A 27,096-nucleotide genomic window follows, 5' to 3' on the forward strand; every position below is an offset into this window, starting at 1 on the left:
CATATGAGAGAATGTGAGAGAATAGGGAACAGCACCAATGGTTGATTTGTTAGTAATTCCTTCCTGTTTTCATACAGGACATCTCCAGTTCTCACTTCTGGCTCTGCTGTAAGTCAGGGTGGAAATAAAATGTTTTAATCCATGACTCCATGTTGAGGTTGATTGACTCGGTTGTGTGATGCTCTTAAAGGGCCAGTGTGTGGGATTCAATTTTACTCAAATCTCTCGAGGTCTGTTCTCTTCATAGTGAGGTTATTGTTATTGAATTGTTAAAAAACATTTCCTTATTACAGGTTACCAAGAGGGGTTGAAAAAGTAACAAAAGTGCAGGGAAGGTTCTCGATTACTTAAAGTAGCCATGATGTAAACATATAAATATTGAACGTTATGCATTAGAGGACTTCACCATATCACTTATTTAGAGTATGTTGCAGTGATATGATTTGTGCATAAAAGTGTGTTTTCCATCAATCATCTTCTCTGAGTTATGTTATGTGGTATCTGGATTGTAACCCCTTCAATACACCACCTTATATTCAGACACTTGAGTGTGTGTTTTGTAATGGCTGTGGCAGTGACAGGCCAAATACCAGGCAGGAAGGGTGTGTGTATTGAGTGGTTTCCTCTCTAGGAGCTTGGCTGATCAGAACAATCCGAGGGTGTGAAGGGTGTGTACTTCTTAGGTTTTTGCGGTTGCACTTGTGCTATCAACTTTATAGTTGCCTGCACAGCATCATTACTGTGTTGGAGTTTGTGTGATGGGGGAAAAAGAACACAAAACTTGTGCTCTGCTGGTTGAGAGCTGTTGAGCCTGCATTTGCCTTCCTGTGGCCCCGAGCTTGAGAACCTCTTTCTGATTTAAGCTTGTCCATGTGACTTTGGTTTCCGTTGCTTGCCTGCTTCCGTGAATAGTAAAAAGAGGCATCAGGGCTTCAGTGAGAACAGAAGAAGGCAGCTGAATCTCACACACGAGAACACACTGCAACGAGCAAGTCAACCAGCGATATGGTCAGGGCATCAACCGTCAGTGGCTTGGGAAATCCACACCTAACCACCAGCGTAAGTAAATGCATCGTGCACTAATCTTATACTGCAGTACGCGCTGATGCGACAACTACTAAAAGGAGCAAACTGCATGCTTTGTCTTAAATCAGAATGTTGGCTTTAAACATCTTTTGTCTTTGGTGTATTAGAGCAAGATATCGTATTAATCACCTACTTTTGTGCTTATTAGAAATATTGATAATTCTGTATAGGACGTCATAAAGAGTGGTTAAAACAATGTCAGCACAAAACAATATTTTCCAATTTTTATTAATGTTGCATAATGAGTCATTAATAATGTTAGCAAATTGAATGTATTGCATTTGAGCAATGTCCCTCGAGTTAGGGATTGCTCAGTAGTAAAACTCATAGGTTTATACATTTCTCTCATAACAATTATATATATGATCATTATTCGGATGAATAGGACCATATACTGTAATTTTCAGCAATTTGTATGCAATATAAGTGTGGTTTATATTATATCAGTATTAAAGGGTGGGTGCTTTTCTCTTTATGGGCAGTAACGCTCACAAAAGCAAAAACAGTATTCTGCAATATCCTTTCCTCTGGGGGCGACTCTCCCCAATGTAGTAGTTATGGCCAGTGTTGTACAAGACAATGTATTTAACTAATCAGCCGTGAAGATTAGTAAAGATTAACTATTTATTTGAACAGTTTAAAAAACAACAAAAGAGAATTGATAAGAATGGTTATAAAATGTTATTGTAGAAAACAAAAAACTAAACTGTGAGGGGTATTAATAACACCCCCAAAACAACATACTTCCTCCTAAGGCCATTAAAACACAAAGATTAAAATATGTGAAAGCCAAAAAGCAACGCAAAGCCTCCATATTCCGTATGTGACAAGCGTTTGAATTGAATTTAGGGAAATTTCACAAAAATGTCCAGTTGCTGTTTTCTGGAAAAAAATACGATACTATAGAGGAGAATCATATTATTTACATTCTTACGCAATAAAAGACATATGAACTGTTCTTACGTGTTTTTCAAGCCATATTTACAACTAACATTTAAGGTTACGAAACAAGATTTAAAATAATTGACTCAAAGCTACAGAAATGATTAAAAATAATAAAAACTTAGGTTGAAAAGTTGTATAAAAGTTTTTGCCACGAGTAGGTAATTAAACCGAAGCTTTCAGAATTGTATCTTCTCTGATTTCCTCGCTGCTTCAACACTTTAATGTCAAGCTGCTGTTTTGCTCTGCCAGCTTGATAATCCATTTATAGTGGATACATTGAATTCCCCAATTATTGATGCACAGAGCATATTTCGAAATGTCATGATACCACGCTCATCATCACATGCAAATCCTAATACATGTGGTTTTAAACTGAGGAAGAGCAACGCTAACGCAGCACCCATCCTCTTTCTATCCCCGCGTCAACAGTGAGGATGTTAAAATGCCAGTCCACAGGCTCACTACCATCCTGCTTTGCTTGTTACCCGTGTGGAGAATCCTGACGCCAGTCTCAAGTCATCCTCAACACAGCCGATGCCAACTGGTAAGATGTCTCTCTTTTACCCAGATCTGCTTAATACAAAGGTCTCATGAACATAGGTAGAAGTATACAGTAAATCTCATGTAAAAGCCAAAACATTAATTTAATGTGTTTTTTAAATAAAATATTGTATTTAGAGTGTTAATCTAGTTTTAGGAAGAAAGTGCCTACTGCTTTGATAAAATATAGACTTTTGTGTGGCTACAAAATATGAAAATAAAGCCCATGTTGAAAATTCTGATGCTAGATATTAGATTAAACAATCCTTCCCCATAAGATCTGGCTGATATAAACCCACAACATAATAAACTCAGGCTTGTGATTTATGTTCCTAAACTTGGCAAAACAATCTATTGACAAGATTAACAAGCTTGTTTTAGGGATAAAAGAGTCCTGATGCAAGAAACGCATGTAGACTGATCTAAAGCCTGATGCAGATCGGACCCTTGTGAAGAGTTCTCTACAACTTCAGTTGTCGTGCCAGAAAGAAATCCACTTTCTATGGGATTTCTAAAAAGCCAACATTTCTCTCACACAGAGAGACATATAAATAACACACAATCTTTTTCTCTGCAGATACAAAGAACGGCTGTCTGCAATAATGGCAAGCTCTCCTTTGTGCCTGCAGGACTCCCGGACAACCTGGAGGAGCTTCAGCTCAACGACAATCACATTCAAACACTACAGGACAATTCTCTCCTCGGTTATCCCTCACTTAACACTCTGAGCGTAGCTTGTAGTAGTTTAGAAAAAGTAGAATCAAACACTTTTCAAGACTCAAAATTGTTGGAAAATCTTAATTTAGCAAAAAACTATCTTCACATCGGCTACCAAGACACCAGCCACGCATTAAAGAGTCTACCCAGGCTCAGAGCCTTGGATCTCTCTGAGAATGATCTTAATGATGAAATGATGGCCACGCTTCTCCAAAATCTGACATCCCTGGAGTACCTCAATCTTTCCGGAAACCTCTTGCAGAGACTGGATGAGACCTCGTTCAGAGATCTTTACCAACTCAAAGAGCTTGACCTACAGAGAAACATCATGTTCGAGATTGATGGCGCTTTTGACAACAATCCTAAACTCCAGCGGCTCAACTTGGCCTTCAACTATTTGCTTTGCCTGACAGACTTCCACATGACCCAGCTGGTGGTCCTCAACGGCAGCCACAACTTCATTGAGTGGTTCATCTCCCGACAGGGCCTTAATGACACTTTCCAGCTGGAAACACTTGATCTATCACATAACAAACTACTCTTCTTTCCTTTCTTGCCTAACCACAGCCACATGCGGAATCTTTATCTATCCCACAACAGCGTTAGTTTTTACGAACACTTGGAAGACAACGGCACCTTCCCGAACACGACTTCAACGGTTGAGTTCTACAATATGAAGAAGTACACGGGCAACGTGACTGCTAAGCTGTGGGATGAGAGCCTTCACGGTGACATCTCTTCTCTAGAGATTTTGGATCTAAGAGGAAACCAGGTGCAGTATTTTCCTCAAGGATTCATCCAGAAAATGCCTGCCCTGTCTAGACTTCAAATGTGCACGAACTGTCTGGAAACCTTAAATCTAACATCAGAACAGTTCTCAGGCAGCTTGTACGAATTGGACGTTAGCAACAACAGGCTAAACCAGATCACAGCAGATGAAGGCACGCTGACCGCTCTTGGCAATCTGACGTACCTTAACCTTAGCCTGAACGACCTTCAGTGGTTACCCTCAGGATTATTTTCCTCACTGTCAAGCCTCAGGTCAGTGGATCTCAGTTACAACAACATTGACATTTGCCTTCCTGAGGAAGCTGAGATAAATACAGACACGAGTACAGCTTGTGCGGATTGGAAAAACGTTGCATCCTTGCGGCAGCTTTACCTTAAGGGATGCAACCTTAAAATACTTCCATCATATGCATTCTCTGGGTTGTCTCTAACGCACTTGGAACTGTCCAACAACCCTGGACTCAATGTTCAAGAATCAGTGCAAAGTCTCAGCGGAACGTTACAGCATCTAGGTTTAGGAAACACTCACATACAAGACATGGACTTCTCCCGTTTCCAAAGTCTGAAGTCTTTAAACATTTCGCGGAACTCTCTCTCCCACCTTCCCCCTTCCCTTGTAAATCTTGACCTTAAAGTGCTGGATTTGAGGGACAACAAACTGTCCACTATTCCCTCAGGTCAGGCTAATGCATTAGCCCAGAAACTGCACACTGTTTTCCTCACAGGAAATCCGTTCAACTGCTGCCAAACTGAATGGTTTGGAACATTTGAAACAACAAAGACAATCAATATGGTCGGACAATCATACATTGAATGTGAGGATCTCATCCAAACGACACACAGAGTGGAGCACTTCCAGCCATTTTTGTGTTTGAAGACAGGTGGGAAATCTATAGTCTGGTACATTCTGCTTTTTGTACCCATCTGTCTTTCTTTTGTCGGCATTTCGATTATTGTTCTCCTCACCTTCAAGCCCAAAATGCTACAAAAATCTATCAAAAAGAACTGCTTAAAGCCTACGACTTACTGATACTTTATGAACCCTAAACAAAACCATATCTGTACAGTATATTATTCATAAATGTAACTGAATGTATGTTGGAAATAAATTCAATTCATTGTAAACCTGTCTACAATAATGTAAGAACAATTCTATGATATGTATTTAACCAACCGAGTATTCACTTTTTGACATTGTTGTGCTGTTGAAGAGCGTTTCACAACGAGACCATAAGCCTGATACCTTGATGTAAAAATGTGGCTGTGTGACTTTGTGTGTGTTTGTGTGTGTGTGTGTGTGTGTGTGTGTGTGTGTGTGTGTGTGTGTGTGTGTGTGTGTGAACATAATGCAGAAGTAGTGTGATGCAAGCTGTAGCTATAAGCAGCAGAGGAAACATGAAATTTCCTGTTTTGCTAAGATGTGCAGAAACTGCCCAGTTCAGTATCTCAGAAAGGAGGGGTTTAAGGTTTCCTTCCCACCAGGGAGCCACAGAAGCAACATAGAAACTCAATTTCAGCGTGTCAGTACTCATGAGGAGTTGGTTTGGACCCATACAGTATATTGCTAATGGCTAATGCATTCTGCTGTGCATTTGGCATTTCTGCATTGCAGTGTCAGGCCAAGTTTAGGCAAATGTGTACAGATAATATTAAAAACCTTACAAACAAGGGACAGCTTAATTTCTCTACCTTTGTGTGTATGTGTGTTGTTGCTTAGGAGCGGGAAATTTGGTAGATCATTGTGCAGCTGTGTAGTGTGCCGGAGGCCTAACCAGAAAGCAACCAGAATACCGCTGTGGTGATGCTCAGGGTCATGGTGGTTGGAGCATAAAAAGAAGACATCGGAGTGAATCCGTGTCAAAACCTAGAAGTACCAAACTTTTTACGTAACTTTTATGACAAAGTCGACAGTCAGTAAAAGTCAAACCATGTTTTTGGTGTTCGTCTGTAGCAGGGGGTTCGTTCTATGCATTCAAATAGGTTACAAAAAAATAAAGAGAGAAAAAACAACAACTCAGGGCAGTAGATAGAGAAACAGCCTTGTGACTTGAATATCTTTAACCACTGTTTAGTTATTAATAATTAGTGTGAACAATGACAGGAAAATAAACAGCACAATATAAAGTCTGGGAAACTGAATGGAATCAAAAAGTTGATCTGGAACAATAAACTTCTGCTACTGTTCTGACTAAACGGCTTTAAGGGACAGTTCACCCCAAAATCAAAAATCATATTTCCCTCTTCCCTTCCCTGTATTGCTATTTATCAATCTAGATTGTTTTTGCTGCGAGGTGCAGAGTGTTGGAGTTATTGTCAGTAGAGACGAGACTCCTGAGCTAGCTAACGTTACAGCGCAGCCGAGAAGGACGGTATTAATGTTTACATCTCGTGCTGTCACGAGCACGAGTTTCTCGTTGCAATAGACGCACGCTTCCTTCTGCGAGGTGATAAGGTTGGAGGGTGTAGATCGGTAGAAAGAAAATAGTTCTCACATGAAACTGCTCACCACGAGGTCTGGGGATTATCTTGAGTAACCGGGTCATGATTTCTGAAAAGAGACATTGCTGCGGAGCTTTTTTAAAATAGTTTATTTTAGTGCTTTAAGCAGCACAAGCCGAGTGCCATCTAGTTACTGTTATATTTGAGAGAAGGCAGACGTCACTACGGCCCATTTCTCACAACAAAACCATCCAGATGAATAAATAACGCTACAAATATAAGGGAAAATATGTATTTTTGATTTTGGGGTTAACTGTCTCTTTAAGAGTCTGATCACATTGGGAAAGAATTGGGAAAGACTTGCCATCAAGAAATCATCATTTGCGGAAGGTACTTCGCCACTGGTCACAGATTGTTGACCAATTTGATTACTCAGCTATATTAGGTCAGAAGTCAGAAGACAACTATATAAAACACACGGCAGCCAAACTTTAATAACTTTCTAGCTAACTCACCATGGTATATACATTCATTAGATATGATTGCACAAGCCGTATTCAGTGGTGGTCAGGGAAACAAGCGACCACATATATACTATGCAAATTATACTGCCAAGTGCAAGTCTGTAGTGTGCACATCGCACAGCAAACTCGCTGAACACACGTGGATGCAGCTGATTTCTCTTTGCAAAACAGCCCAGCTGTGGTTATGGTGTCCATACTTGAATTGAGTTACCAAATATACACCACAACACTCTTTACAAGCAATGTGGCTAAAGTATTTTATCTTTCATTTAAGTAGTGGCCGCAGTTTCTCACAGGGAAATGCAAATGTGCATGGAGAAGTGAAATTTGACCTAAAGTGATCAAATTACATTATTTTGAGTTGAGTTACATTCTGAAAGAGGGGGAGGGGGGGGTGTACTGTGGTACATGAGCTAGATCCTATGTACAATCTTGATAACGCATATCCGGATACCTTATACCAGAAGTGGTCATGGTCACATGAGTGAACGTGACTGTAAATGTGTTCCTGATAGCATAGAGAGGGTGTCAAGACAACTTCTTCTGCTATTGATTCTAAATGTCTATTCTAATTATAACTCTGTGGAACATCTTCAGTGAGTCGGTTTGACTGGTTGAATGTAATCTGGAGAAAAGATGAAGTGTGTATGTGAGTAAGTACGAGTGATTGGCAGTCATTCTCAGCTGAATGTGCACATTTAGGTGTTTCTGGACAGATGAAACACAGAACAGCCATGACGGCTCTGTGAGGCTGTATTCAGGCACAATGGTGCTTTGAGATAAATGCTAACGTCAGCATGTTGATGTTAAGCAGGAATAATTAACAGCTGCCACAGCTTGTTTTGTTTTCACTTTGAGTCTGTGTTTTTGTGTCATCATGACAAAAATGTGCTCCTGGAGAAAAGGACAGGGATAATATGGTTGTTGCCCAATGACATTGTGAAACAGCAAACACATCAGATAAGCAGGTTGTCTTATCGCTTCACTCTCTCACCCTGTTTTTCGGAAAAAAAACTTTTTTTTGTTTTTTGCACCCGAACAAACTCATTACTTCTTGGCAGCGGTCAGTATTTGTTATCAGCATCCTCTGTAGTAGTGACAGGAAGGCCTACAAGACAAGAGAGCTGAAGATACATCGCTAAAACTGCTTTCCTGTACTCTACTTCAAGGTGGCAGAAAATGGCAAAAAGTATTTTCTATGTTAACATTATGAAAGAAAATGGGGACTTGTGAAACAGGAAGTGATTTTTCTCAGGATCACTCATCTGATCTGAGAACTGGTTAAGGCGTACTTTACCTAAGAGGGTGGGGTTATTTATAGAGAGCTAAAGATGTGAAAGATTAGAAAAAGAGTCTCTTAACGCAGAATACTGTACAACTGAAAAGTTATGCTCACAGCTGAGGTTTTATTAGGACCAATGTTATCCTTAATGATTAGATTTTTGCTGATGCTTTAGTTTTTGAGTCCAAATATTTGTTCTGATACACTTTTTTTTTTTCTCCTTTTGGCTTTAGCTTTTATTATTGCACTCATACAAAAACATTTTAATAAATGGTTAATAAACACAGCCGACATTAATGGGCTGGAAAAAGAACATTTAAGATGATGTACAGATATATTTTAGGAAGTTCACAGGCAGTATACAAAACATCACTTCCTCTTAATCCTTCCTGCTCTTATAACAGGCGAGGACGAGGTGCTTTGCACTGGACTTATTGTTTAGACAGGAAGCGCTTTGTATCACTTGGTAAATGTGTATTTATGAAGAGAAGAGCTTTCATAAGGGAGGCCAATATTACTGTACCCTTTAAATCTTCTTCAAAAAGGAAGAAATTCTGACAAACTGGGTCAGCGTTTTGAGTTATTTTCTGGGGATTAGTATGTTTCTGGTCCACAGCTGCTCGCACTGCAGCATGAAGCTCCACTGGGAGTTGTGGAAGCCACTGGGAACGGGTCAGGAGAGAGCCCCAAAATAACACCAGGGCAGAGGCACTGTATTCTTTGCCTTTGAAGAACATATTTCAGGAATCAATCTAAAATAAAGTTGCTCTTAATTTAAACATTTTTTGTCAACAAATCAACATAACAATAAGCTTTCGTTCCGTAGCAAAATAATGGTGGACATGATTTCAGAGTAAGTGCTTGTGTTTTTCAACTCATCTGAACTCTTTCACAGTATTTGTGTCACACCACTAGAAAATATTTTATCAGTGTTAAATTCAAAAAGTAAGAAGAGAACTAATTTGGAGAAAATTGCTCTGTAGGAGAACCACATGTGATTGTCTTTCATTAAGCACTTTCACTAGTACTACTGGGTCTAAAAATGGCAGCTTTCAAAGCTGTTCATTGATTACAGAAATGATTATTATCTTTTCTGAAACTAGTTACATTTCTGTAGCTGAATTTCACAAGATTCTGCCAAATGACATCTTCAAAACATGTCTTGAGTTGCATATAGCAACCAGTTACACTTAATGCTGGCTGTTCTGCCCTCTAGTGGTTCCACCAGGAATAACTCCATAACTACTGAAAAGGTCAATTCACATAAAAAAAACAGACCATTAATACTTTCTTATTTAATGCATCATATTGTATATTTATTTTACAATTGTATGCTATTTTATCCGTTACACACAAAACAAAAAGCAGCCATGTAATAATATACTTTTATCTCCCAGAACGTAACAAGATGTGAAGTTGAAATGCAGCTTGAGGGGAAACTAATGTCAATGTTTCTACTTTAAGGCGTTTTCTAGTAAGTCGACCGACGGCAGAAACAATAACCATGCCACAACTTGTGTATATAATTAACAATACACAAATGATTAATGTAATCAGAGACGACCGTCTTCTGGTCAACTAACTGCACTGAACAGGAATGTGGAAATGCTGGTTCCAGTTATCAATAACTTAGAAGTTTTAGGGTTCAATACTAAGAGAGGAAACTGAATTGACGGTATTAATACTGCTGGTGTAGCTGCACAACGGCAAATGGTTTAAGAAAGGTCACTGCGATAGGCACTTAATAATGTTTGGTAAGTGAGTTTAGCAGCTGCTTGGTTATCAGCAGGTTACTACTCCCACCGCTTCGCTCATCAAGAAAATGTACTGGAACAAAGCGTTAAACTGGCTGTCCAGTACGGCTCCATGTGAATAAAGCTGACGTACAATGGTTACAATAATGTAAAAAAATAATAATTCATATTTTGGATAACCATAACAGCTAATGCACCATAAGATGATCAATTATATAATAAGACTTAATAATCAGAATAACTCTCCACTTCAAACTGAAGTGCATACAAAAGCAATTTTTCTCAATTCTTTTAGAAGTTACAGTTTGGGAGATGTTCTGGCACATATTGCAGATTGCATGGCATCAAACACAAAAGGCATGAAAGCAAGTTTTTTAGAAATGTATTGCAGTTGCGTACGAACACACATCAAGGATTGGGGTCAGTTTCCTTTCCGTTCACTCAAATGTATTCATTCCAGTTGAGTCGGGCTAAAAGTAAGACTCCTTGTCATAGAAATATAACTCATTCTAAAATGACTGAATGGAAGAGAAAGTGACGCCTGACCCTGAAACACAATATAAATATGAGATCACAGCTGGTTACAGGGGGCTGGAGGGGGCAGGGGGGAGAGAGGGGGGGGGGGGGGGGGGGGAGAGTCTCAGTTAAGCAGCTCCAGGTAAGTGATCGGCACTTTGCCCTTCTGGTTGCCACGTTCGCCCATCAGCCAGTCTGAATCCATGCCTGGGACGCTGCTGACTGTGATCACCTGTTAAAGACAGGGATACACTGTTTATTATAATAACTTATCAAGTCTCAATTTATATATAAAAAAACGTAACATCCGTTAGTTATTAACTTCAATGTAATATTCATTTGTCAAGGCAAGATCAAGGTCAGTCCATTCTGTAGCGCTCATCAACCTTCCACACTGTGATGATAAATCCTGTTATTATCAAAGGCAGCTCAGGACACACAGTCGGTGCTCCAAGTGCAAGAGCAGACTGGAAGACTCTCCAGAATGTGACCGTTAGAACGAATGAGGTAATGCTGCCTCATTGTTAGTCACCCGCAGGCTCGTAATGAACAGTTCAGTGCTTTTCCAGGAAAGGGAGTGGCTAATGTACAGGAACTGCTCCACTGCAGTTTGGGTTTGGACTTGGCTTCCTAATTGTGGTAGTTAAAATGTGGCTTATTATATTAAAAGAAATTGGAAAATGAACTATAATAAACGAGGAAAAAAGAAAATGCTTGAAATGTTGATAGTCTTCCTCCACAGTAATAAGATCGAATGGAGTAATGATTATTTCAGGCTCACCTCGTCAGCCAGCAGGGAAAGCTCGTTGCTGCTGGCGGCGTCGTAGTCGTAAAGCACTCTGGCTTTGCGGCTGCCGTTGGAGCTCCGCAATTCGTTGAATCCGCCCGATGCCGTCGAGCTGCTGTGGCCCGCAGACACACTGGGCAGGGAGGCCGACACCGGGATGGTTGGCACTGAGATGCTGGCTCCGCCCAACACTGACGATTGGTTGTTGTTGGAGAATGACGAGGGGAAACTGGTGGGAGGAATGGGAGGCGATAAACAACGGCAGCGGCAGACTGCTGTGCCACCCTGAAGCAAGTGTTCCTCTGATGCAGTACATTATTTACCCGTCTAACTGTTGTGCTCTCTCTCCCTGTCAGAAGTTGATACAGCTGACTTCTCTGCGACCCCATCCCTGATTAAGTATTTGTCATTTGTCTCTTTCCACAAAATTGTGAAAGGTTTATGAAACCCTACACGACCTTGTACTGCTTCGACTTTATCACACAAAATAATGAAAACAACACCAGACATCAATAGTTTGGTGTACAGGAAGGGTTTCTAAAAGTAAGACAGGAAGGTGATTTACTCATTTCAGGAAACAGGGAAAGGAAAATTAGCAGAGCAATGACTCACTGCTCCCTGCATTAACTGTACCTTATACTATTACTTTTAAAATGAGCAATGTCTTGAAATAAATGTTGAAATGAGTGCTGCACTTGACCCTTGTATCTCAGAAAATATGTCTGGAAAAACTGCATCTACTGCGGCTAATAACCAGAGTTAGAAGTGAACTGGGAGGGTTCCCACAGCTACTTAAACATTGCATTCAAAGACCTTTTCAAAAGAACATTCCAGGCCTAATTCAAGGATCCGACACGGCATAGTTTGAGACACAGATCAAGGTTAATTACTCATCGAGAATATTTATAATGAGAAAGCAGGCTTTACAGAAGCTCATATAAAACAATTATAAAAAGAGAGCGAGAGAGCGGAATATAAGGGGACTGGGATTTTACCTGCCCAGCTGCTTTTGGAGATCCACCATGTACTGGTAACACTGTGCGTAGTATGTAGACTGGGCCTCCACAAAGTCATTCAAACAGCGTAGGTGGTGTGCCTGGTAATACACAAAGACACATGAGTACTGAAGAGAAGAATACTGCAAGTTTCACTGGTTTCTATCAAACTTCTTAAAAAAACAAGATTTCTTCTTCTGTTTCTAAGGTTACATTTGGACACATTTTAGTTTTCAGGGCAGGTTTTTGAGTCTAAAAACCATCAGAACTAAAAATAATATCCCTTACTGTTATTTACTTAATGACTGAATGATGATTAAAGTGGAAGCCGGAGAGAGGAAAGGCCTTTCAACAACCATCTGTGAACATGGAGGGTGTGCCGGGCTGAGCTGGGTTACGTACGTGGGTGCTGCTGACGCCTTCCAGCAGCAGTCGGGTGATCTCTGCCTGCCGGTCAAACTCACTCTGGGTCATCCTCAACTCCTGCTCTGCCTGAGAAAGGAGAAACAAAACTAGATTTTATAGAACAACATCACCAAACACATGTGTCTGGGTTAGACGAAGGATGATGTTCCAGAAAATGCTTTTTTCAGCCTCTCACATTGAGAGATTTCCTGCTTTTCTCTGTTTCACACTTTGGTTTGCTGATATCCTCTTTTTTGAAAAGGAAGTCAGTTTGTTTTGCCACCTGTAATATGTCAGATTATCTATATTTAAATAAAGTGTTTGTGCCCTAGTTCTGCTTTCATAAAATATAATGGTTTCAACTCTTTGGCATGAAAATAATCAACTTGCTGAATATGAACATATAATATACTAGTTAGTCCTCAAAATGTGTTTAAATAAATAAAACAGTTAAAAGATAAAATGATGCCAGAATCTGTATTTGTGCATATGACTGATGATTCATTGAGCCCCGACCAGGGACGTCAGAGGTACATCAGGAAAGACAGGGAAACGGACACAACAGCTAAACATGATGTTTCTGTGCTGAGGGAAATGTTTCCCTTTCCTCACATTGAGCCAAACGATTCAATATGAGATCTGTGGAACAATGGCTTGTTGAGACTTGCTAAAAAAAGTCCAATAAACATATAGTGTGGAGCTGAGACTGACGGGGACAATGGCCTTACTGTCCTGAACTCCCCACAGCTCACATCTCAACCACAGAGAGAACATCTACAGTATTCGGTTCTCGTAGGACTCGTCTAAAGGGAGTCAAGGTTTTCCACGAGGTACAGCAGTATTTGTCATGGAGGAGATAAAGAGAGCAGCTGTTGACGCTGCTACCAAGGGGGGGGGGGGGTGTCTGTCTGTGTGTGTGTTTAATTCAAAGATGGCTCCAACATTCCACTCACCTCGGTCACTTCCTCTGCTCACATCTGCTGCTTTGCGTTTTGAAAACAGTGACACAGTAGTTAGAGCTACAGCTGCTGCACGGCTGCAGCCAACACAACACATCCTCACACTCTGTGTGTCCGTGTGAGGGCCAGACAGCGGCAAAAGAACACACCATGTACGAGGTAACAGGACTGTGACAATGTGTGCGTTTCTCTCATTCCTTAGTTTTACAAACGTGTCCGTGGACAAAGATGGTGAAATAAAAGATCATGGGAGAACCGGTGCGGGTGTTGAATAGCAGAAACTACTTACACCTCGTACACGTCTTCTCTTTCACTCAGGTATTGTTGACAGGACACATGTTTGTTTGTATGGATTAAACAAACCACTAGACAATTAGACAACCCTGCGATTTGGAAAAGCTACATTACATGAGCATGTTAAGAAGCCACAGGGATAACTGGGCTCTGAAGGGGCTTAAATACAACGTTTAAAAGAGGGATGGAAATGACGCTCACTGGTCTCAGTTACATTGTTGCATGGTTTACATCGAGATGCTCTGAAGACTTGCTGGGATATCGCCCAGTGTTTTAATGTCCATCCACTCCGACATTACCTCGTACTGTACAGGGATAATGCTTCAGCAGCTTAGTTAAGTATTAGTCTCATTTATTTTCTTACTTAATCTCGTTCAACTCTTGATGCAGGAGGAGGATGGATTTTGTGAAGTCTTGGCTCAGTTAATAAATACTATAAATCAATAAAGATATCATCTTCAGACATTGTTAATTTCATGACAAACATTGTGCAACTTTGAACTAAGTGAGGTCATACAAATTAGAATGAAACGTAGCATTTGTTAGAAATGATATAATTATCAAAGCTCAGTGTACGAAACACTGGAGCAGCCTCTTCTCTGGTACCACCATCAGCTGATCGGATCACAACAACTTCAAGTTACTATCTTGCGGTTCAAATTTCATTCATATCACATTAATATATTAAGCGGATCATCTTTTATTTCTGCATAAGAATCCCTGTAATTGAAAAGGGATGTTGTTTGCATTTGTGAAACACAATGCATCCCTGTCCTCTGGTGGCTCCTGTGTATGCATGCTTCAAACATTATTTAGTAATATCCTCGTTAACTTTTCCCCGGCATCTTATGAACACTGCATGTTTAATGTTTGAAAAAAAGAGACGCAATAATGTTATTTCTTATTACATTTTTTCATTTAAGGGAACTAGTGCCCCTAAAAATGATAAAAGTGTGGAGCCCTGCTAACGCAATGAAATTCAACCCAGATGTTTGAAGGCAAAGGGGACACTATAGCAAGAAAACAACCAAAAAGGGGAAGTTTAAACTTCCCATAGCTGCTCATGTGACTGTTTGTCACAAGAAATGTAATGATCAGCTTCATGTTGAGTAACTGTGTGGCAGTCATGACCTGCGTGACTTCAGACAAAGTGACAATAGGAGACGCCCAGACGGCTTTTCTTCCTCTGAAAAGAAACTGGCTTAGAATTATAGAGAAAGCCGAATTACACTAACACTGTTCATGAATCAGTATTATAATGACCAGAAGGGGTGTGTGTGTGTGTGTGTGTGCGTACACTTACTGCAACTCTAGCATCAGTCATCCTGGCTTTCTTTAGTCTGGTTTTGGCCGCATCCAAATCCAAACGTTTGACCTGCAGTAGCTTCCTTTCTTTCTGGACACAAATCACAATAAATCCCTCAAAAGATTTAATTCTTAGGTTCGTACACCGTGTAGCGTCACAATTGTCTTGCAGATGAGATAAGTGGTGTGCATTTGCTTTCGTCGCTCACTTTATGGTAGATGGAGAAGGAACCATACTGTTCGGGTTCTCAGTAGAACTGCACGCTAAATGTGCAGGATGTTCGGAGGTATTTGATAAATGGTCTAATGGTGGAAGTTACATCAGCATCAAACTCTGTTTCTAACAGTTACACGGTGAGGAAGATATTCCTAAAGTAAAGAAAGTGTGTAACAGGTAAAATAATAGATAGATAAAAATTAAAGAGGGTTTTTTTTCTAGAGAAATTAGAAATGAAAATGATTGCGGAGTATGTTTAACATCTACGTAAGGTAATACTATCGAGCATAATCAGACGGCAGGATTTCTTTTACCTGTGAAAGCCTGTCTGGCACTGACTGTAACCTGTTCTGGTACTGAGCTCCTTAATATCTGTGGTGCGTTTCCTCATCTAACCACTTCACTGTTGATGTTTCTTCTCTTACCATCCCCCCCTGCAATACTTTAAAACTCACCAAAGTGTGAATGTCCATATCTTTAAGCAGGCCAACCTAACCTCATTAAAGTTAGCGGTTTGCGAAGGTGAGAGGCTGTTGGATTCTGTAGCTGCTGCTCTATAAAAGCAACAAATGTCACCAAGAGAAAACCTCAAACTCTGAGCAACAGGAAACATTTGCAGGTTTGCATTAACTAACTAATAAACTAACCATATTTCTGAGCTCTACCTACAAGTAGAAGTCTTGAGGATCACCAGTTTCTACATGTTCTTCAATTAGAGGCCAGAACTAAACATATTTTGCCTTTTCGTAATTTTTTCTAATTAGTCAGAAATGAGAAACTTAGTTGACTGTTGGTGTGGCGGGGATGCGGTAGTAACTCAGTCTTTAGGGACTTGACTTGGGAGCCGGAGGGTTGTAGGTTCAAGTCCCATTAGGATGGGTTAAATGCAAAGTCTAAAGTTCACTGCGTGCTGTGTACATGGGTGACAACAAAAAGAGGATTCAAAATCCGACATTTCCATGTAGAATTAAATATCTTTAGCACTAAACGATATGAACAATATGATTTATGATTAACGAGGCTGCAATAGAAAAGGACGATCATCAGCACTATACTAATCTACAGCCACTAATATTGCTGAGAGTCATTTCCAGATAAAAGTTCAAAGTTCAGTGCAAAGCAAAAGTGATTCAAGACCTGTAGCCGGCCGCCCAACTCACCAGGATGGTTTTGAAGTCGCCCTCGAGAAAGTTTCTGAAAGGTGTCAGGAAGTTGATGGCAGCACTTTGGATCAACTCCCGCTCTGCGCCACCAATCTGCTTCTCCGTCTCACCACATTTTATCAGAGCATTTCCTGTAATGGTCAGCAGCACAAACGCAGCTTCACTGTAAATACAACACTGGACGTGAGACTGCACAGCGTGGCACCACAGACCACCACGAGGCCTAAATACTTCCGTCTTGAGAGGACACGGGGGACTGTGGTTCAAAAGGTAGCGAAAAGCCAAGACCGTGACTGAAGAAAGACAAAGACCATGAAAGACTGTGGCGGGAGATGGCGCTGATGTTTAGGTTCTTAACAAAAGAGCGGTGTTCAAATGTTCTCCACAACCTGTCAAAAAGCATTTACTCAAAGTCTACACTCGACAGAACACTTGAACACTAAACAACCATTTTATGGATGCTCGATATATATATCTCACGGATACATTATCAGCTTATAAATGGGGAAATTTATATTGTTTACCAGAATTCAGCAGGAGTTAAATGTTCGTTTAAGTCCCAGTGTGTCGGGCAGCTTAGTGTCTCACTCACCGTAGGCAGTGCCAGGACCAAATTCACTTCCTGACTCGATCATCGACTGGCCCAACAAATCATGGTTGTTCATTCGAGTAGGGGCTTTTTTTTCCAGTTTCTCATACACAAATTCTTCTAGCCGGACATCTGCAGATTGCAACAAGAAAACTTAATTATAAAGTCATAAGACAACAGTGAGGGAGCCAAACGGAGGCAGTGACTCGAGGACAGTGAGTCCAAACAGCCTGCCTTACGTTTGTATTTTATTAAAAATAGAAGCGTTTATAATGACAACCATGATAAGAAATGTTATTGCATCACGTGGAAGAACACTGACAGTCAGAGTCACAGTAATCATATATATGGTATGTTGTATGGATACACAGGAAAATGTAGAACAAATCCAGTTTACAATATCCAAGACTGTCTAGCAGCTGGTCTGTCTGTGTTTGTTGTGCTACAGCAACATGGTCATCATGGTGTGAACAGAGGAGGATGCACAGCTGAGCTTACAGACTCCACAGACACCCTACCTACTGATGTATGTCAAACACCATTCCAGAGATGTTATGCTTTCTTACTGGCAAATATATACGCCACTTAAATTCAGATATTTTCTGGACTGTTGAGCTACTCTTTAGTGCAGCTTCTATCAATGATCAACACATTTAATATTGCCGATATAGCTGATTTATTAATGTTGGGTTCAAAGGTAAATTACCACTGTGATAAAGCTACCATAACATTTAGAGTGTTATTAAGTTAACAGACCTATACATGGGGTTTGGTTACTTTCTCCCCATAGACAGAGGGACATGGAGAGGGTACCTGCCCTACACTGCTCACAGAGTAAACAGTGGTCTTACTTGGGTTGGGCTGTAGTAAGACTTCTGTCTGCTTCATAATCCTTTCTGTCCATTGCTTGGTGTTCTCAGCTCTGATCAAAAGGTTCTCCAGATGGGCATCCAACTCTGTCTTTTCAGCCTGGCCAAGTTTCTCTTCTGTAAACTGAAAAAGAAAATATCCGGTTATAGTATAACCTCTTGCCTGGAAAGTGACACACTAAAGAGATAAGGGCTGAGGTGTCATGTTTGATGAAAGGGGCCAACTAACGTACTTCTAACTTACACAATAAACGTTATCTGCCTAGCTAATGTTGATAGCGCTATCTAATGGTTCCCGAGGCCTGCTTTGATAGTTATGTTGAATAAGTGTAAAGTGTTGGCTATAATGTGGACTGGGGTGTCGCGGGTACCGTTAAAAAAACAGTATTTTGTGTAACTTTGAAGGATGTTGCATTTTCTCCCAGCTGGCTACTTAGCAATACGGTAGCGTTAGCTGTTTAGCATGAACGCTAACGCTACCTAACTGATAAAGCTAGCAGCTAACGTTGGTTAGCAACAACTTACGCGAACTAGACGGTCAAACTTACTTGTACCGCGCGGCTCAGGAAAGTACCGGCGTCGGCAGCCAACCGTTTAACATTAAAATCCATGGCACCGCGGGGGAAATAAACACTTAATACAGCAGCTTGCTTGTCTCACAGTTAAACTGCCATCCCTATAGAAAATGTCATTGAAGCAACTTTTTGTCGGAGTTCCACCCAGCTGTTGATCCTGACAAAGATAGTATAGAGGACAAGATAGTTCCCATCTCCACCCCATTCTGACAGCTGTGAGTAAATCCCGCGCATGCGAATATCAAGAACGGGAAAGTTGACGCGAAAAGAATGAATGTCAGTAAACTAAAACTACACAACACAAGTTTAATTAGCAGCTGTTTACTTAGGTCGGCTGCACAGCAAACGGCTGGTGTTTTCACTCTGGGCTTGTAAGAAACGACTTTTATCTGCGAGACACACCATACTATCTCATGTTTTAGAGGAGTGTACAGGCCTGACAGAAAACAGTACCCAGAATCTTTGACAGTGGTTTATCGAGGTCTATGCCATGTTCTTATTATACATCCACAGTGTAGGCGCTCTATTCTGCTCAGGTGTGTGTTTAAGCGAAAACTCTAGCTTCCATTCTTCTTGTGCTTGTTCTTCTTCTTTGTGTTTAATGGCAGGTGGAAACTACCGTTTTAGGAGCATTACCGCCACCTTTTAAACTGGAGTGTGGATTGAAAGAACAAAAAACAAAATAATCTAATTCATATTTACAAATTAGAAATTAAAAGGACATAGTGAATGCACCTTTCACGTGCATGTTAAACAACCATGGCTACCTCCTGCTACATACATCATGTCAAGTAGTATTGTAGGCCTATTTCTTTTATTTATTGAAAAAAGGATTTTCGTTTGCTTTTTGTAGGCTATTTATCCGGAATAGATACCTGCAAATACATACTCAAAATCATGTGAAGCACAATTCCTCATACGAAATATAAGCATACCATGTTCTCCCAACTGAGGTTTCAGCATATTAACCGCATTCAAATTTACAGAAAATAAAGACACAATTCTAAATAAACCCTTTTCTAATTATCATCTACCCTGATCCCTGGGCCTCACACCTTCTGCCTGTGAGCCCATATTGACCCTTCACCATATATTTCTGAACGGACTTTAACTTTGATCATGCAATTAGTGTCAAGTAGCTTTCATGATCCAATTGTAAAAACCACCATTCTATCAAATGTGTTAGAACAATAAATAATCCTGAATATCACCCTGAAGCCTCCTACCTGCATGCTGCTCCCTCCCACCACAAACAGGAACATCACAAGATTTGATTTCATTATGCATTACTTAAGAAGAGGAGGCGGAGGCGGAGGAGGCAGAGAGAGGGAGGCTCATCTGTCCTTATAAGTTATGCATTTTCTTATTAGCAGCATTCATGGCTCGAGTCCAAACTTTGCAATTCTAATGAGAGTAAAGGACAAATGGGTGTGCACTTCAAGTGAGGCTATTATGGGAGACTTGGAGAGATTATCTCGATCCTACCCTTTTGAATTTTGTCTGTTTTATACACCATGATGCAGGTTTGGTGCATGCAGTTCGTTGTGATGTGGATAATGTTTCTACATCAAAATATCTTCGGCAACGCTCTCCTCTTTCTTAGAAAATGTCTTGAGGAAGCGGACTTTGGCAGATTTTGGAAAAACAAAAACACTTTTCAGGTCTGGTTGTAATTATGCCAGACAGAGCCGGCTACCTGCTGTGTGGGAGGAAGTCAGACAGAGACAGAAATCCAATGACTTCCCCTCTGTAGGCTACCAACGCACCGTCAGCTGCAACCTTTCAGCTAAACGACGGCTCAAAGGTTTCTTAATACACACATGTGCTTCACAATTGAAAATGCTGTGGGTTGTGTTTCCCATTAACACATAAAGTCATTTCTTATCGACTTGTAATACCAGTTTACATAAAGGTATTGATTTATAACCTTGAGCTATTGCCTATTAATCATGCAAACGGACTCCAACAGTAGCCTACACACTCCATTTTTTAAAACCACACTATGTCAAAGATATTAAGGCTTTGGCTTTGCTTTATGCTTGGCTAACTTTCTGAACTGTTGGGGCGGGTGCTTTAAACACATGAATATGGAAGTCAGCATTTTCAGGAAGGCAGAACAGCTCCTTTGAGGGAGGAATCGGTTGCACTCTGGTTGTTCCAGTAGTAAATCTATGTGTATCTGCTCTTTCACTCCACAATAAAAAACAATCACTCAGGGGGTAAGAGAAAACCAAAACCTGCTGAAACTTTAGCAAAATTACTTTCTCATCAAGGCAACACCTGTTTCCTGAGATTAGGAAATCCCAACTGTCCACATGTATGTTGGTTATTTATTTCAAACTGTTTATTACAATGCAGCTGCTCAAGATAAATGTATTTCATACCTTCAACACAACATTAAAACCTTACACAGACTTCCACTTTCTTACATGACGCAGCTTTGACCGAACAAATGGATTCAAGTTTCACTCAGTACGAGACTTTAGAATGCGACTGTCATGGATCGTTGTGTCAAAGTACATCTGCAACTTGAGAAAGTCTTCTAAAATAACTTTGATTATCCACACTCCATAAATACTTGTTATGTGATAAAACAACAGTATTTAGGACAAAAATCAAAGCTGAACTACAATTGCTGACTTTTTTGGACCACATTTTCAGCTAGCTCCAGCAGCAGAGGATATCTGAGTGTCCTCTTCCTCCAAGACTCTGGGATTCCCTGGAGACCAATCTGAAAACACATCAAGATGACAGCTGAAAGCATCGCAGGCAGCACAAAGCTTTCGGAATATCTGAGCTCACTGTCAAACTCATCAAAAGAGTTCCACTACAGACAACAACAATATGCCAAAATATATATTTTAACTATTAAACAAACATAGTTCATTTCTTTGCCTGCTTTTGACTCATTATTTTGTCATTTCTGAATGATTTTGTGACACTTAGTTTAGCATAATTATTATATGTATCAGAGCATATATTTAATTAGGGCTGCAACTAACCATTATTTTCATTGTCAATTCATTTGATGATTATTTTTATTAATCCATGTCTAGGAAATGTCGGAAAATAGTGAAAAATGTTCGTCCCAGTTTTTCAAATTCCAAAATGATGTCTTTAAATGTTTTGTTTTGTCCGTCCAAAACCTAAACATCATCAGTTTCATATAATATATACCAGAGCAAAGCAGAACATCTCCATGATGAAAAAAACTTCATTTTCTGTCATACAAATGACTTTAATGATAGTCGATTATCAAAATAGTTGATTTAAAACCAAATGTCCTCATCCAACTGATTTCTACTAATAACAATTCCAAACAGTATCAGTGACTAATGACTGTTGTACACGCCTGAGAGACACATTCCTACAGTACCTGTGCCCCAAAACAGGCTCCTATGAAGGAGGCTCGGCTGGCGGTGCATCCCCCGCAGCGCATGGTGTCCCTGACTGCTTCATCCAGCTGTTTCAGCGTCAGGACTCCATGAAGCGCTCCCTGGAACGCATCGGGCAAAACTACACACAAACCCGAATTAAGTAACAGATTGAGAGAGACATGGTAAATCATACAGTAACAGATCAGCTATCAAATATGAAAGATTCATTTTTAAGTGTTACATTGTTACATACTCAATGTGCGTGCTTTGATTTACTTTTGTAATATCAATAAACCTTTTAGCCCTGTAAAACCTGAGACACTCCACTCAGCGGGAATGGGAGGATGAAAAGGAAGGAGGTGGGAGACTTAGTCGGGAGATCAAAGGCTGGAGGACCCTACTAACGGATATACTGACAGGGAGGGTACGCAAGCCATGCCAAGTCAACAGACCTGGATCCTGCTCCTTACCTCATGTGTTTGTGAACGCAGCAGGTATGAGCTGTTGGGATGTCTTGGCTAGGTTGTCCTTCACCTGGTGGATATGCGCTTCAGCAGAGATACAGGAAGAGAGATAAGATATAATGTTTTAACATTGTAAGCCCATTTTTTGGCTGCCTATTGTCATAACACACATTATGCATCTTATACATCTTTTCTGTAACATAATATTTGGATTTTGAAAGACAAATGCTATAAAGAAATGTGACATGCTGGAGCATTTTGTGTTTCTTGCAGTTTTGACCACATTTCCCACAAGACCCCCTTGTTTCTGAGTTCTGTTGCCAATACTCTGCTTCTTTTAAGGAAGGATGAGAGGAGAGCAAAATAAAGGAGTTTCAGCTTTATACTGAAAATCCTACCTTTACTGAACAATCAATTAGTAGTGCTGAAAGTTAGTTGAGAATTTGGGGAAATAGGTTTGAGTCTCATAATGAACATCTTTAAAAGACACATGTAGCCTTACCAATGACAGCGCGGTCCAGCTCCTGAGGGTTCTGTCTCTTCGGGTCGTTCAACTGAGCCAGAACTGCATTCAGAGCATCGGGATCTGAACCATTCAGAATGAAATGCTCCAAGAACCTTAGAGGTTAGACAAACAAACAAAAGGTTAAGTCTCCCTTAAGATAACTGTATGTGCTTTACCAAAAGTGAATCATCGTCTTTGTCTCTTGCCTCGCTGCAGCCAATGTCACAGCCACACACATGTCGTTGTTCTGGGTCATCCGTATGGCTTTCTCCACTTTCTCCAACATCTCAGCTCGGCCAGCGTACATGGCCACCACCGGAGCCAGCTTAGTGACACCGTCCATCTGACAGTCCACATCACAGCCTGATAAAACACACACACATACAGAGATTACAACCACCATAACAACCTGGGGAAGTGTTCATACAGTTATCATCTGTGATCTTTACCAGTTTCTTCTTTGCCAGCATCCACATTTCTGATGAATGCTTTCAGGCTCGCGTTTCTCCACGGGCCATCTATGGGGAGGATGGCTTTGGGACCTAACGAATGCAACAAAAACCTATTTTATTAAGCAAAAATTAATACCCTATTATTCAACAGCTGCATCCTCATTAATAAGATAGAATCAGAAAAGTATAGCTAAGGGGCAAAGCAAGCAAGAGAGGAAAATAAACATTTCTTTGAACCTTCTGTTGATGCAGTTTAAGTTTCTGTAGGTGGAGCTATTTTCTTTTTCTCTGCTCAGCCGTGGCTATCACTGCCAATGATGATGACACAGCTCTTCTTATACTATTCCAAGACATAAAGCTGTCTGCAGTTTACTGTACCCAATAGTACCCTGTGCTTTTATGGTGATTTACAGAATTTATATGATGTCCTGACAGTAAAAAAAAGCAGAAAATATCCAAAGCTCTGAATACCAACTAAGAACAGAGAAGTCTGACTGTATGGAATATTTTCATGCACAGGGAATTCCCCATCAGCTGGTAGGAAAAACATTATGCGTAGTGTTATCAGACATTAACAGAGGCTCTCACATCCGTTTAAGTCTGTTAAGTTGATGATTGATACATATGGAAATCACAATATCAGTAATTTAACACCCCAACAGGTGCAGTACCTCCTGTCTTCTTGTAAGGATCATTGAGAGGCAGGTCGTATACTGTTCCTGGACCAAAGAACTTGTAGATGCGCTTGGTCAAGTCTTCTCCATTAACATCTGCCAACACATGACATATTGTATCTTTAATAAACACTCATGTTAGTTCACATTTACACACACTGATGTGACTTCATCTCTTATACTGTTGAAACAGACAAGTGATCTGTTAAAGGAGGGTGTCACAAAAAAAGTTAAACATGACACTATGCGTGACATACAGTATGTGTTACATTAGCACATCTTCGTGACATCCTCAAACTCCGTACTGTAAACCTTTGTACATTGCTCTGACTATTTTGCACATTTCTGCACATTACTAGCACTTTTAAAACGGCACAGCGCTAAGATTTTAAATTCAGATATACTGTAAATGTTCATTCTCAGTAATTTGTCATATTATTATTGCTCTTATTTTAAATGTAATTATCTGACTGTGTTTATGTCTGCACCATTATACACCAAAGCAAATTCCTTGTGTTTGTAAACCTACTACCTACCGAAGTCAGAGCTCTCGAGGAGAAATAGTCCAGCACATAACCCGGACAAAACCCACACTTGTCCTTTTTAAACTTCAGTTTGGTTAGCCATTTCCTCTTGCTTTCAGTCTTTATACTAAGCTAAAATGATCACCTCCTGGCTGTTGCTCCATATTTAATGTATTAACACGCAGTCTTTTCCAAAATGTATGTCAATAAATAATCTTTTCAATCTTTGAGGAGTCATCCTCCTTGCAACATAAGAAACAACAGGATCTATGGGAAATATAGTAGACCGGGGTAACTTTGATAATGAACTTCATGTTAATTTAGGTTCTGCCTGTTTCAGTACCTCCACACTGGCTCAGTGACTCCAGCAGGACGTATGCCTGGTCTCCATAGCAGGTCTGCTCGCCCGTTGTCCTGCGGTAAAAGGGATTCGCTGACTGAGGCCGAAACTCAGGACAGGGCTCCAGATCAGAGAGAACTTCTTTGAGCTTGTCTGGATTGTAGATCCAGTGCATGGGCTGGGCTGTATGGGTGGGACACACACACACACACACACACACACACACACACACACACACGCACACACACACACGCACACACACACCACACACACACACACACGAAGAGGGAGAGAAATAGTGGAACATTCAATAGTTTTGTTTTTGACTTGACCTACTGTACATGCAGCCTGTCGATAACAGATAGCATGGAAAGGGAAATAGTTGTGGTTTGTATTGGAGCAGGAGGATCCTGAATATAAACAAGAAATACATGTTAAGCAGTCCAACCCAAGCAGGAACTAACATTTGGGATCACTTCTTTTAGTATGCATCATTCTACTGTTAGTTAAGAATGACTTGGAAGTAAATATATATATATTTTAAAGGTTCAGCACTGTGCTTTCATAACATCATGTGTGAAGTCAACACGACTTACACAAGTTTAGGAACCGCCCTGTCCTTTATCAGCATGTACATATGTTGGTTATGGATAATACTACTGATAAGGCTTCTATGCAACATGTAAGACAACAATACAACAGTTTCAAATGTGATATTGTGTGACACCTAACAAACACTAGAAAGCTTTATAAATTGCTTTAACAATAGTTTGATCCCAACAGGTGTGATGTATCACATTTGCAATGTGAAAAATAAACATGCATATAACATGAAACAGTAGAAGCTCTATGAAAGCATCATAACATGCAAAAGGCCTATGAATTATTGAGTTATGGGAAGTGAAGGAAGTTGTACTATGGAAAGCCCTGTTGCTGTAATTAACTGAGTCCCAGCACTAGTATCTCACAGTTTATCTTACCTGCTGCATCGGACACTGCTGCCCCGATAATGGCCCCAATGGCTCTGTCTGCCAATGTCAAGGCCATCTGCTTTCATTTCACACAGAAGAAAAGCATACACACGAAATAATGGGAGGATTTCATCATATGTTAAAACATAAACTTTGAAAAAGCCTGAAATAAATGCCTGTAATGTTAATCATTGAAATAGAAATACATCGCTCTATTGTTGTTGGAAATGGTTTTAATGTAGCCAGCAACTAAAATACTGCATTTGATTACATACCATCTGGTAAAAAGATTAAATAATTATTCTTATGCATCCAAGACTTATATAACCTTAGAAAGAACACACTGTAATTTGGTTATTTTGTAACACGCTTAGAATATTAATGTGCGTCTGTTTTCATTGAATACCCCAGAAGTCCTTGAAACAACATGGTGCATCATAATGAAGTGACAAATGATATTTTATGTCCATAACTGACTTATTTATCCTTACCTTAAAGCCTCGTCTTCACCTTTTAGTTTATCGCTTCAAGTGTTGAAAAAACATTCGCTGTCAGTTTTCTGACAAGGGGAGGGAACCATCAGCCCAGTGATAAGTATGCACCAATGGCAACCCAAGAAAAACTGTTTTGAATTGTACTGGATAGAGGCCAAAGATCTGATACTGTAGATAGAAGTTAACACACTGGTGTCCAGCTGTTATTTAAGGTTCAAGCTTGTCAAACAAAGAAGTATCAATAGTAAGCAGAAAGCAGGTTTTTATAGAATACGAGGGGTAATGACTTGCTCTTAATTCTAGTCATGAGAAATCCTTTAACATTTTACTTTAACATTTAGAAAGCAGCATCATATAAAAAAGTACAGCTGACGTTATAAGTTTCGCAGATGTTTGGTCATAAAGTGTTGGACAACTTAAATTTCTGACCTGACGATGGCGCTTAATGAAAAAACAATGAATAGATATTTCAGTCAGAAGCATAAATGTCAACTTCATGGTGGTTCTTGAAGAAAGGTAAGGGAATAACCAAAGTAATTTGGATT

The 27,096-nt window shown here is 40.1% G+C and overlaps 2 protein-coding genes and 1 pseudogene across 2 annotated transcripts; 1 reads left to right on the top strand and 2 right to left on the bottom strand.

Moving 5' to 3' along the window:
• The first annotated feature begins 708 nt into the window (after window positions 1-708).
• On the top strand, window positions 709-5,207 carry nrros (negative regulator of reactive oxygen species). Its single transcript, XM_029458321.1, has 3 exons — window positions 709-1,059; window positions 2,461-2,575; window positions 3,149-5,207. The coding sequence occupies exons 2-3, from the start codon at window positions 2,474-2,476 to the stop codon at window positions 5,105-5,107; spliced, it is 2,061 nt and encodes a 686-aa protein (XP_029314181.1). The 5' UTR covers window positions 709-1,059; window positions 2,461-2,473; the 3' UTR covers window positions 5,108-5,207.
• A 4,395-nt stretch (window positions 5,208-9,602) lies between these two features.
• Window positions 9,603-18,958, bottom strand: sh3glb1a (SH3-domain GRB2-like endophilin B1a). Its single transcript, XM_029457449.1, has 9 exons — window positions 18,724-18,958; window positions 18,158-18,299; window positions 17,310-17,438; window positions 16,715-16,848; window positions 15,336-15,428; window positions 12,777-12,866; window positions 12,375-12,475; window positions 11,374-11,608; window positions 9,603-10,824 (listed from the first exon to the last, which is right to left on the bottom strand). The coding sequence occupies exons 1-9, from the start codon at window positions 18,784-18,786 to the stop codon at window positions 10,717-10,719; spliced, it is 1,095 nt and encodes a 364-aa protein (XP_029313309.1). The 5' UTR covers window positions 18,787-18,958; the 3' UTR covers window positions 9,603-10,716.
• On the bottom strand, window positions 17,404-26,638 carry LOC115025322 (crystallin J1B-like; annotated as a pseudogene).
• Window positions 26,639-27,096: the final 458 nt, after the last annotated feature.

Source organism: Cottoperca gobio, chromosome 20, assembly GCF_900634415.1.
Source record: "Cottoperca gobio chromosome 20, fCotGob3.1, whole genome shotgun sequence".
In the NCBI taxonomy this organism is placed as follows: Eukaryota; Metazoa; Chordata; class Actinopteri; order Perciformes; family Bovichtidae; genus Cottoperca; species Cottoperca gobio.

Bases quoted from the DNA above. Each gene is read 5' to 3' on its own strand.
- nrros (XM_029458321.1), top strand. From the start codon at position 2,474: ATGCCAGTCCACAGGCTCACTACCATCCTGCTTTGCTTGTTACCCGTG. The intron at 2,576-3,148 runs GTAAGATGTCTC...TTTTCTCTGCAG, and splicing joins AACACAGCCGATGCCAACTG to ATACAAAGAACGGCTGTCTG.
- sh3glb1a (XM_029457449.1), bottom strand. From the start codon at position 18,786: ATGGATTTTAATGTTAAACGGTTGGCTGCCGACGCCGGTACTTTCCTG. The intron at 18,300-18,723 runs GTAAGTTTGACC...TTTCTTTTTCAG, and splicing joins TCCTGAGCCGCGCGGTACAA to TTTACAGAAGAGAAACTTGG. The intron at 15,429-16,714 runs GTGAGTTGGGCG...ATTTGTGTCCAG, and splicing joins GCGACTTCAAAACCATCCTG to AAAGAAAGGAAGCTACTGCA.